At 34.3% G+C, this 12,626-nt stretch overlaps 1 protein-coding gene across 1 annotated transcript; it reads right to left on the bottom strand.

Moving 5' to 3' along the window:
• Positions 1-10,864: 10,864 nt before the first annotated feature.
• LOC133694739 (uncharacterized) lies at positions 10,865-12,055 on the bottom strand. Its single transcript, XM_062116425.1, has 2 exons — positions 11,898-12,055; positions 10,865-11,324 (listed from the first exon to the last, which is right to left on the bottom strand). The coding sequence occupies exons 1-2, from the start codon at positions 12,053-12,055 to the stop codon at positions 10,865-10,867; spliced, it is 618 nt and encodes a 205-aa protein (XP_061972409.1).
• Between the last annotated feature and the right edge of the window lie 571 nt (positions 12,056-12,626).

Genomic DNA, 12,626 nt, shown 5'->3' with positions numbered 1-12,626 from the left:
AATATATATCAAAAAATCAGGGACAAAATCAAAAGAAAAGAAACTTGAAGGGCTTAAATGAAAATATAGAGGGGGCATGAATTTCTATTAAAAAATAAAATTAGAAAAAAGAATAAGGTTGGGCCATGCTCTTGACCCATAGAGAAGTGGTTGTGCAGGGGCTTTTAATTTTTTGTCGCCCACTCCCAATGACCTAAACAAATAAAAGAGATGCATCGTCTATCAATCACTGAATTCTGGCCACTAGTGTGGTTGGAAAAACAGGTTTTGTTCGTTTTTTTTTCAAAAACTTATTTTCATCTATTTTTTACCCAAAACATCTAGGAAACACTATAGGAACCTTGTTAAATCAATATAGCCTCCAAAAACACAAAAAAAAACGACTCGAAAAAAAAATCTTCTAGTGCTCAAATATGTTTTTTTAAGTGTTTTCAAGGTAAAAGAACACTTATTCTTAACTACCTTCATCATATGAAATCATTTGACACAAAAATCGATTGTTTTGGTGGCTAAAATCTTCACCAATAATAACTTTCTCTCTCTAAGTCGAAATCTGATGACCTCCTCTCTCCTCCACAAAAAAAAAGGATTGGAAAAAAAGAGAAAAATAAAGTTTGGTACTAGAATGTATTTTTTTTAAATTAGAGAGACCGATTATCTAATAGCTTAAAAAAATAGGGGACTAAAATGAACTTTTCAAACACATTAGAGAGCCACCACCTATTTTATTCATGTTTTCCATTTCATTCTTTTGTCTTTCAATTCAACCCTCACAGAAAAAAGAAGAAGATGTAAGTGAGTTCTAATTCTGGCTTAAAATGACTCAATTGTGAAAAAAAAAAAAGTTTGAGACCTAAATTAAATTTTTTAATCCATAATGATTTGTGAGAGAGTGCATAGTGAAGATGAGAATAGTGAAAACACCACAATTTAGCTTTAACTTAATAGGGACCTTGTTTTCATATTTTCTATTTGTCAAGAATTATTTTCTTGTTATCACATGGTATTTTAGGATTAAATTATATACTGACTAATTGGCCACCACTCCATCACCAAATAAAAAAAGGCTTCCGCTCCATCACCAAGTAAAAAAAGGCTTTACACACACACACACACACACACACACACACACACATATATATATATTGACATTGTCGTGTCGTGCATGACATAAGATGATGGATATATCTCTTGGATCGAGGAGGTTTTGGATATATTTGAAAAATCATAAAAATATGATTTGAAAGGTTCAGGAGTCGCCATCTAGTATTATGGTCACTAGAAAACCTAATGGTTTGTAAGAGTTTAAGTATGGGGATTAGTTGTGTAATAAGAAGATTCGTCATCCACAATTTACCCTATTTATGGTAAGCTACATTATTTATTTATCTGATATAAACTAAAGTGTTGCTATATTTTCTAATCGTTGATCTGTCTAATATTTAAGAAAAGTTCTTCTTAATAATGAGATCCGTATTTTATTATGTTAAAATCATAATCGTTCTAGAATTAAAACATAAAAAGAGAAAAAAAATGTTTTTTTTATAGAATATCAGGAATACATCTTCCATATAAGTTCATAATCTTATATATTAAAAGAAACAAATTATTTTTTGGTGTTTTTAAAATATAGGCCACATTATCATGATTTTAATAAACTAGTTATTAAATCAAATGCATGCAAAATAAAAAAAAGACTATTTTTGTAATTTTTAGTATGCTAAATTATGCATATATCATTTATTTTTGAGAAACATGGCCATAAATACACAAATAAAATTTTATTTTTTGTATTTATTCAAAATAAGAAATTTTTTATTTTTTGTATTTTTTCTAAAATTTTGAAGAAAAACATGTGTATTTAATATTAGATCAGTATCTTATAGTATAAATCTACAACCCAAATATTAAATAAAATGGTTGAAAAACTCACAAGGGACCCACATATAATTTTAAAATGGTTCATGATTTTTTTCATAGTTTTTGAAAATTATTTGAGGTTTATTTGGAAAAAAACATAAAAATAAGAAAAGAAACACTGCTGGAAAATCAATAAGATGTGTTTGTCAAACATGCTTTTAGCAAAAAATCATAGACTTAAAAATTATCTTAAGACCGTAGTTGGTAAACACGTCTTAAGGACATAATATAATGTTTTTTATTTTAAGAGTCTCATGTCAACCCACAAACATAACCCAAAACCAGAAAAGAAATAATGAAGATCAAAAGATGAGAAAACGTTCAAATCTACTAAAAAGCATAAAGAACACTTAGATGGAACCTAGAAAATAAGATTCAATATCAAACCATATTATATCAAATTGAAGACACATAAACATGTAAAATCAAAAGTAAAGCAAGATTTTAGGGTTGTCTTATCATGACAAACAACCTAAAGTCACAAGTATTTAATTTTATGCAAAATATAAAATGAAAAAATTGAAGATCAAATGACATGATTTAAGTGTTTTTAAGCCTTTAAGATCCTAGATTAATTATCAACAAGTTAAAACGCATGTGCAAGAGCCAACAATTGATCAAAAAAACATACAAAACATGACCTAAGACAATCTGCAACGAATGTATGTGAAACCCATAAAGCACAAAAACCTAGAAATGCCTCACAGGGACTTTAAACCCCAAAAATGCCTAAAACCCAAAAACAACAACTAAAGCTTAAACATACTCTAAACCCAGAAAATGTCTAAAACCAAAATATAACAACCAAAGCTTAAACACACCCAACACAATTTGTTTGAACCATTAAAACAATGAGAAACAACAAATGAAGAGCAAACCAACAAGCAAAATCCATAATGATAGCAAACAAAAATATCATTCTCTATACATAAACATTGTTCTATTGATTGAATTTATTGTCTTGAAGCTTAAAAAACTTGCATACAACTTCAACAAACCCAGCAAGTTATCCTAAAACAATTTAATCCATAACAATATCAAAACTTAACATAACTTGAACACGACAATCCAACAAAACTTAAACAATACATGCCATTTTCAAAGCATGCTTAAACATCTCAAAACAAATATTCAATGGATTTTAAAACTAACAAATGACTTCAAATGATGCTTAACAATCATTTTGAGCAGTAAATTAAAAGAAAAAAAATAGAAAGGAGAGGAGGGGTGTGCTAATTAAGCTCTACCCCCTTATCAAAGTTTGAAAGTTTACCTTATAAAGAGAATGTGGTTTTCTCCTCTAGATTCTTTAATTCTTTCTTCTTGAATTTTAGTTTCTTTTCGATCTAAATTCCACCTCTTCTTTCTCAACAAATCAATCTTTAGAACTTTCCCTTCAATTCTATTTTAGATGTCCTCTTAATTTATATGCATTTCTTTTTTTTTTTTCTCTTGGATTTCTCCCTTCTATGTGATTTCTTCTCTTTTTACAGCCCCAAAATGGTAGGTGGTTGTGAAATCACTTGTGGATTTGAAGGTGGTTTTCCAAAACTAAATCATAGGGGATTCATTCCTCTGATATGCTAGGAGACCATTCTTTTCTCGTTTTCTTTTGTTTTCCCTCTCCTAGATGTTTAACAAACTCTTAGAACTTCTAGAATAGGCTGGGAACTTCATAGCTGAAACATTACCAAAAATGAGTGATTGGGGGTGCACTTTCCATAAATTTATCATGGCAAATAGGAGATTATGGAAGCCAAATAAACCATATACCTCATAAAAGGGATGTATATCTAACATGAAGATCAAATCTCATCTGATTTAAAGCTTTAAAACTCCACATTCATTTATTGGAAGGTGAGCTATCGATCAGTTTGAAATTGTCAAATGCAAGGGAGGCTGATTAGGGACAAGATGTTGTTGAGTTCATTAAGCCAACATGTGATAAGAATAGCTGATTCTTGTAGAGAAAATGTTTCCCAGCCAAGTGGTGGTGGTTGGAGCCTTGAGGTGGTCGGAAATGCCACGCTTATTCGTTTGAATGTGGCAACTCGATTAGCCTTCTCAACTGAAGAAGACAATAAAACAAGAACAAACGATGTGTCACTCGCTTTCTTCATTAAAAACAAGTGACAAGTTGCCTACTTAAACTAGGGGTGATCAAAAAAACCGAAAAACCGATTAAACCGAGAAAACAAAAAAAAATTAACCGAAAAAACCGAATCGAAAAAAAAACTGATTAAACCAATTAAAATTTTCAAAAAACCGGCCAGTTCAGTTTCAATTTTATAAGCAGAAAACCAAAAAAATAGAACTGAACCGAAAAAAAAACAGAGCCAAAGCCGAGCCAAACGGGAAAAAACCAAGCCAAAACTAGAAAAAACCGAGCCAAAACTAGAACAACCAAGCCAAACTGGTTTGAACCGGTTTTTGCCCTAAAAAACCGAACTAAAACCGATTGGTTTGACCCGGTTTTGGTTCGGTTTTGGTTTTTTTTTTAAATTTCGATTTGGTTACTTTTTTTGATAAAAACCAAACCGAACAAAAAATGATCACCCCTAGCTTAAACCCTAAAAATTAGAGTTTTCTAATTTGAAATTTGATAAATTTCAACTTGGTCCATGTTATCCTAATTTAAGCTTAAACATCCTTAACTAGGACAAAACTGAATAATTTTATGCAATTAAACCCTGCCAAAAATCAATTGAAACCCCTCAAGTCTAATATCTTTTTCAAAGTAGTCCTTCTTTTTTAATTTGTTTTATTTACTCTCCAATTAAGCCTTAAACTTTGATTTTCTTCAATTTAGTCCCTGAAAAAGTTTGGTATAGTCCTCAATGTTACACGCCTTTTACAAGCAGTTCTTTGTCCTTGAATTTCTTCATTTTAACCTTAATTGACGTCTAAACTTTGATTTTCTTGCAATTTCGCCTCTAATTTCATTCAACTAAGCTTGTAAAAATTAAGTCTGGTTTTTCAAAATTACGCGTGCATCCTTCTTGAGCTTGCTCTTGCCAACCATGTAGCTTGTATTTTTATTTTTTCAGTTTTTTTTTTATTTTTGTATAAAAAAAGGAAAATTTTGAGGAACCCAAAATTGAGTTATGACAAACATAATACACGCATATATGTTTAATACATATATACATACTTCAAGTGTATATGTGTTTATATTACTATTTTAATAATAATAGTCGAATAATAGATACCCGAAACTCAATAATTAGGATATAAACATCTAAATTTTTTAATTGATAAATAATAAATAAGATTTGAATATAAAAAACCCGACCCATAAATACCCATCAGCTATAAGGAAAATACCATGACTTCAGCTCATCAGGGATCTACACCATGGCTTCAGCTCATCAATGATCTCATTCTATGTTTAGCACTTTTGTTTTATTATGTTTCCTAAATAGTTGCAGCCGTGTATATTCCTTTACTAGCTTTCCTTACATAGTTACATGTTTTGTAATATATATAGGCAATATTGTGCAATGAATATCAATCAAGTTATTCACCAAATCATTCGTGAAATTCTTTTATGGTATCAGAGTCTTCTTCTCTCACGAGGTTAGAAACACTCTTTATCTCCATGGCAACCGGTAGCAACCCTACTTCTCTTTCAGAGTCTGCTGCATCTTCACTCCCTCTCATTACCATTAACATCTCCAGCCAATTACCATACAAGCTCAAATCCTCAAATTATCCTTCCTGGCGTGCAACGTTTCTCACCATTCTCATTGGATATGATTTAATGAAATATCTGGATGGCACTCTTCAATGCCCTCCCACACCTGATGCTCACTCTTCTACCTCTGCTGTAACACTCCCTACACAATGGAACAGATAGGACCAGTTGTTGCTAAATGCTATTTTTGCTTCTGTTTCTGAAGCAGTTATGTCCCTTATTGCTTTGACCACAATAAGCCGTGATGCTTGGCAACATCTTGCTCGCTTGTTTGCTAGCAAATCTCGGGCTAGAATTATGCAGTTGAAAGAAGACCTTACCCTTATGCAAAGGGACTCTCGCATAGTGTTTGAGTTTCTCCATGCAGTCAAGGTAACTGCAGACGAACTCTCTCTGATTGATGCACCCGTTTCAGATGATGATTTGACATTATATGTGCTTAATAGACTTGGTTCTGAGTTTAGAGATATGGTGGCACCTATACACACAAGAGAAACTGCCTTATCCTTTGCAGAATTACATGACCTGTTAATTGGCCATGAGCAATATCTCAAACACATGGATGCCCACTCTTCTTCAACACTGGTTGTCACTGCAAACACCTCTCAACAAAAGTCCTTTAATCCGCGTTTCAGAAACAATAAGAATCGTTTCAAACATAATTTCTCCAACACTGCTTCTCCCAAATGGCCCTCTCTTGTGTGCCAAATATGTGATCGTCCTGGTCACACTGCCAAGAATTGTATCAAACTGCAGTCTTCACCCACTACCAATTACACTACTTATTCGGCTCCATCAAAAGATAAATGGCTTCTTGAATCCGCTGCCTCTCACAATATCACGTTTGACTTGGCTAATCTCTCCATTCACTCTGAGTATGATGGCCATGATGAGGTGGTTCTTGGTGATGGTACAGGTTTGCATGTTGCTCATATTGGTTCCACCACTGTCTCTTCTCCTTCTCGCCCTCTTAACTTAAAAGAAACCCTGCATGTGCCCCTCATTCATAAAAACTTGATCTCTGTTCATAAGTTTACTCTTGATAACAATGTTGTTGTTGAATTTCACCCCTTCTTTTACCTTGTGAAGGATTTGAAAACGGGGGCAGTACTCATGCGCGGTAGGTGTGAAGATGGAGTTCATCCAGTGGAACTATGTTCTCCCTCATTGCAAGCTCATGCCATCACTTTGGATGGAACTCATACCTCTCTTGATTGCTGGCATCATAGGCTAGGACATCCCAGTTCACAAACTTTATCCTCTCTTATTAATAGTTATCACTTACCTGTGTCCCCCTCTAAGTCTTCATTATCGTGTGTTTCGTATCGGTGGAATAAATCTCAATTGCCTTTCAGTGTTACTTCCCTTACAAGTCATAATCCTCTCAAATATTTGTATGCTGATGTTTGGGGACCATCACCGGTTCCTTCTATTGATGGCTACCGCTATTATGTACTCTTTGTCGATCATTTTACCAAGTATTGCTGGTTTTATCCTATGCATAATAAGTCGAATGTGTCTTCTATATTTGTCCAATTTACCACTATGGTTGAAAATCAGTTTTCTAGAAAAATTAAAAATTTTTATTCCGACAATGGTGGTGAATTTATCAAACTTAGACCTATCCTTATTGCTCGTGGTATTAGCCATTTTACTACTGCACCACATATTCCCCAACAAAATGGCATCGTTGAACGCCGCCATCGATATATTTTCGACACCGGTATGGCTCTCTTACATCATGCTTCGGCTCCTTCCACTTATTGGACTTATGCCTTAGCCACAACAGTCTATCTTATTAATCGTCTTCCCACTATTTTACACTCACGTCAAAGTCCTTTTGAAGTGTTATTTGGTCGGGTAGACTACAAAAAGTTGTGCACTTTTGGTTGTTAATGTTATCCATGGCTTGTTCCTTATCATGCAAATAAATTTCAATCTAAATCCCAACTTTGTGTTTTTCTTGGGTACTCCCTCACCCAACATGCATTTCAATGTCTGAATATTCACACTGGTAAGATTTATTTATCTCGCCATGTCACCTTTGATGAAAGCATTTTTCCCTTCAAACTGGCACCACCTTCGGCCGATCCTCCTTCTGCCACACAGTGTCAAACATCTTCCCCTCATTCTCCTGTTCCTCCAGTTTGCATGGTTCCATTAGAGACTCTTATCACCACACCTCTCGTGCATGATGGTGCAGCAACCGTGCCTCCTTCTCCTACACCAGGTATGCCCTCATCTTCTCCTCTCAATAATTCATTCTCCTCTATCTCTCCACTTCCAACTGCCCCTACACTGCCTGGCCGAACACATCCCATGGTCACCCGAGCTCAAAATAATATCTTCTATCCTAAGCAACTCTCAGTCACCACTAAGCATCCTCTTGACCCGCAATTGGAACTGACCTGCGTCTCTCAGGCTCTCAAAAATCCCAGGTGGCGTAAGGTCATGGCAGCAGAATTCACTGCCTTAGTCTCTCATGACACTTGGCGTTTGGTCCCTCGCCCTTCTGCTACCAATTTAATTGGCTATAAATGGGTGTTTAGGATTAAACGTCATCCAGATGGTACTGTGGATCGCTTCAAGGCATGTCTTGTAGCTAAGGGATTTAATCAAAGGCCGGGTATTGACTATACTAAGACCTTCAGCCCAGTCATAAAACCAACCACTATTCGTCTCATCCTCTCCGTTGCACTATCACATAACTGGTCTCTCAAGCAGCTGGATGTTAATAATGCGTTTCTTCACGGTCAGTAAAATGAGCAGGTGTTCATACATCAACCTGCTGGCTTCATTGATTAGTCTCATCCTCATCATGTTTGTTCTCTTCAGAAGTCCATTTATGGCCTCAAGCAGGCACTTAGAGCCTGGTATACTGCTTTACGTTCCAGCCTCCTTGCCCTGGGGTTCTTTAATTCACAGTTAGACATCTCCTTGTTCATTTATGCTCAAGATAGTATTTTTCTCTATGTACTGATCTACGTTGATGATTTAATTCTCACCGGCAATAACAACTCTTTTCTGCAGCATGTTGTTAACTCTTTAAGTGCAACTTTCTCTTTAAAAGAGCTTAGTGACTTGCACTATTTTCTCAGGGTAGAGGTCATTCCAGTTCAGCAAGGTTTGTTTCAGTCATAGAATCGGTATATTCATGATCTTCTTTCTAGGTTAAACATGGCTGGTGCGAAGACAGTTCACACCCCTATGTCTGTGTCTGCTAAACTCCTGCTTAATGATGGTTTAGCTGGTTGTGATGCCACTAAATACAGACACACCATTGGTTCTCTCCAATATCTTTCACTTACTCGTCCTGACCTGGGCTTTGCAGTCAATCACCTTGCTCAATTCATGCATAAACCATCAGTAACGCACTGACAACATGTTAAACGTCTATTGCGCTATGTCAAACAGACAATTCACTTTGGTCTCTTGCTACGTCGCCAGTCCAATCCTGTGCTTCGGGGGTTCTCTGATGCTGACTGGGGTGGTGATCTTGATGATCGCAAGTCCACCACCGCTTACATCATTTTCCTGGGTGATAATCCTATCAGCTGGCGCACTAGAAAACAGAAGGTTGTGGCTCGTTCCTCTACAGAAGCTGAGTATAGGGCACTTGCAATTGCTGCTTCTGATATTGCATGGATAAAATCTCTTCTTGATGAACTTGGGCTCATGCTACGTGCACCTCCTCTCCTACTCTGTGATAATGTTGGTGCTACTCAACTTAGCCTCAATCCTGTTCTTCATTTCCGAATGAAGCATATCGCTATTGACCTTCACTTTGTCCGCGACTTTGTTCATCGTGGCTAATTGCGTGTTGCTCATGTTCACACGGACGACCAGCTTACGGATTTACTAACCAAGCTTTTCGCCAGGTCTCGTTTCACTCTATTACATGACAAAATCCACGTTGCTGATGGAACGTCTATTTTAAGGGGTCATATAAGAAAAATACCATGACTTCAGCTCATCAGGGATCTACACCATGACTTCATCTCATTCTATGTTTAGCACCTCTGTTTTAGTATGTTTCCTAAATAGTTGCAGCCGTGTATATTCCTTTACTAGCTTTCCTTACATAGTTACATGTTATGTAATATATATAGGCAATACTGTGTAATGAATATCAATCAAGTTATTCACCAAATCATTTGTGAAATCCTTTTATCAGCATCCCTGATTAACTTCTATCATATCATCCAAAATTTTGCATTTTGCAAATTAATACATTTTGCAAACCTTAATTACAAGTAAAAATCACCGGGGAGCCTCTCACTGAGGCGATCTATCGAAATCATGCATTTAATTTCAGTCACACCTTATATGAACCGAGATGCTCTTCTTGTCAACCATTGCTGACAAGTTATGTCTTCATCTTTGACAAACTAGTCGAGAAAAATTGATCAACTTTTTTCCTGATTATCATTGTTTTAGAAACTAGTTACAAAGCCAGAATCATATTTTCAAACAGAGGATAATAGCAAAGTAAAGATCTTCTTCTCGGCTAACACAATTATCAACATAAAAACTCAAGTGTTTTTGGATTATAGGGTTAACACCCAATCCTTTTTAGTAGTAATTAAAGGTATTTTGGGTATGAAATGGAGTTTGTACAATATTTTCTTCAAAATGAATTAAGTAAGAAAATAATATCATATAGTCAAACTTTTCGACAATCTTTATAATTTCGTGTACCTCCGTATAATTTATTCTTGTGAAAAAATAACCTCCTCGTGACTTAATTGTTTTATGATTCAAAAAATCATAATTTTATTGGTGGATTCATATTGCAGTCTAATTTAGCTCGAGGAATAGATAGAATATTTTGCACAAATAATCTAAAGATATTAATTTTTAAAATTACTTTTTTCAAGGCAAGAATCAGCTTAAAGATATTTTTAATTTATACATGATTCAAATATTGAAATATTTCATTCATGATTTAGTGAGTGTTTGTTTTTGCATTACAATAGATTTTTTTAAATTATTTATTACTTGAAAGAAATATCAAATTGATATATTTTTAGAATTTTTTAGATGATTTTAATGTACTAATATTAAAATATAAAATATAAAATAATTATTATTTTTAATAACTTTTCATTCTAAAAACACTTTATACCACAATATCAAACACATTCAATTATCAACAACATTTCCCAACACACTTAATTTAGTCTCAATCAAGAAAAGAAGAAGAAAATCGAGCATGTATGCACCTTTCTATCTATAATATTAATTCAAATATTAAAGAAAATCATGATAAGAGCAATCTTTTAGAATACTCGAAGCATCAAATCGTTGTTCATGACTCAAGGACATTGGGAAATTAATTAAAAACTTGATTCTTAGATCACCTCTCTTTCCCATTTCTTTTGCAGTCGGCATGCCTTGGCCCTTGATGATCTTTACATATCCTGGATATAATACGATGTCGAACGACAAGCTCATCCTCTCACCTTCCAGCAATGGAACTGAAATGGCACAGCCTACAAGAGCCTGTGCCAATGGGATCTCAGCTTTATAGACCAAGTTATCATCTTCTCTTTCAAATAACAAGTGTGGTTTTTCATCTATCAAGAAAATCAAGTCAGCTGGCTGATAGCCTGGTCTCTCGTCACCTTTTCCTTCGAATGTAATTCTTGTTCCTTTCTTCCATCCTGGCTTCACTGTTATGTTCACCATCTCTCCTTGCTGTTCAGTTATCCTGCCATGATATATATAGACACATATCATCATCATTTTATCATCAGCATTTCTTCTATTTCTTTATTCAACCATGGAAAAAAAACTGTTTTGTTACTGATTTCTGCATTGAATTCCACACATCATTGCGTTTCGAATATTAATCTTATAGAAGATGGAATAACATATATATTTTTTTATTTTTAATATATATTTGGTAATGTAGTGCAATGTGTTTTAAAAATATTTTTTAATTGAAAATATATTAAAATAATATTTTTTTATATAATTTTTTATTCTTAATATCAACATATAAAAACAATCGGAAAACAAAAAGATATTTTTTTTTTAAATTCATTTTTTTTAAACCACAACTAAGCACATACCAAAAACTACAACAATCACACACCAAGTGTCTATATCTTTATTTTGTTATTACCTGATGAGAAAATACATAATTGTAGTAAGACATATCGAACTTTCATTATCTAATGGCATAAAATCTTCTTCTCTCGCATTCATACAAGTTTTTCAACAGTGTCAGGCTATGCTCATATAATCATAGAGTGTTTGATTAAGACATATCGAAGCTTACCCATTTATTATAACGTCTCTACTGGTCATAATTTGCTTGACACATCCATAGCACAACTCCTCTAGGGTGCACTCAAGCTTCTTTTCGGTTGGTGGAGGTTTTCTCAAAAGAGTAGATTGAGAGAAGATAATGGGGGATCTAGGGCTTATTCGACTCATACTTCTCTGCAAAAAGGGATTTTCTATGTCTAAACAACCTCGATGACTCTCGTTCCTTGGAGAGTTGTCTCTTGAACTTGCACTTTTTGGTAGAAAGGAAGGACTTGTGCTAAGTGTAGAACTCTTTCTACTAAGACTTCTCAGAAGGATTGAAGGTCGATAAAAGAAACTCTCTTCCATGATTTTACGAGGACTTGAGCCTCCCGGCGATATTGATACTATAGGCTCGTCGCAACTTTTTAATTTTTCTTTGATTTTGTTCTCATTAATAGCCTACATCAAGAAAGCAAGAAATATAAAAGAAATTACATCATTGTTTTTTGCTTGAATTTACACACTGAATTTTAAATCTTTTTTTTTTAAATATATGCAGTTGTGCACATACATACAATATTCATATATATATATATATATATATATATATATATATATGAGATACCTTGAATGGTTCATTAATTTCTTGAAATTTGGCTTCAGCCTCGGCTTGAACTTTATTTGATGGGTTCCTATTAGGATTCCATTTCGTAACAAGCGACTTGTATACCCTATACATCTCTTTAGTGATTGCTCC

The sequence above is a fragment of the Populus nigra genome, chromosome 1 (assembly GCF_951802175.1).
Source record: "Populus nigra chromosome 1, ddPopNigr1.1, whole genome shotgun sequence".
In the NCBI taxonomy this organism is placed as follows: domain Eukaryota; kingdom Viridiplantae; phylum Streptophyta; class Magnoliopsida; order Malpighiales; family Salicaceae; genus Populus; species Populus nigra.
This window is presented reverse-complemented; position numbering and strand designations above follow the sequence as displayed.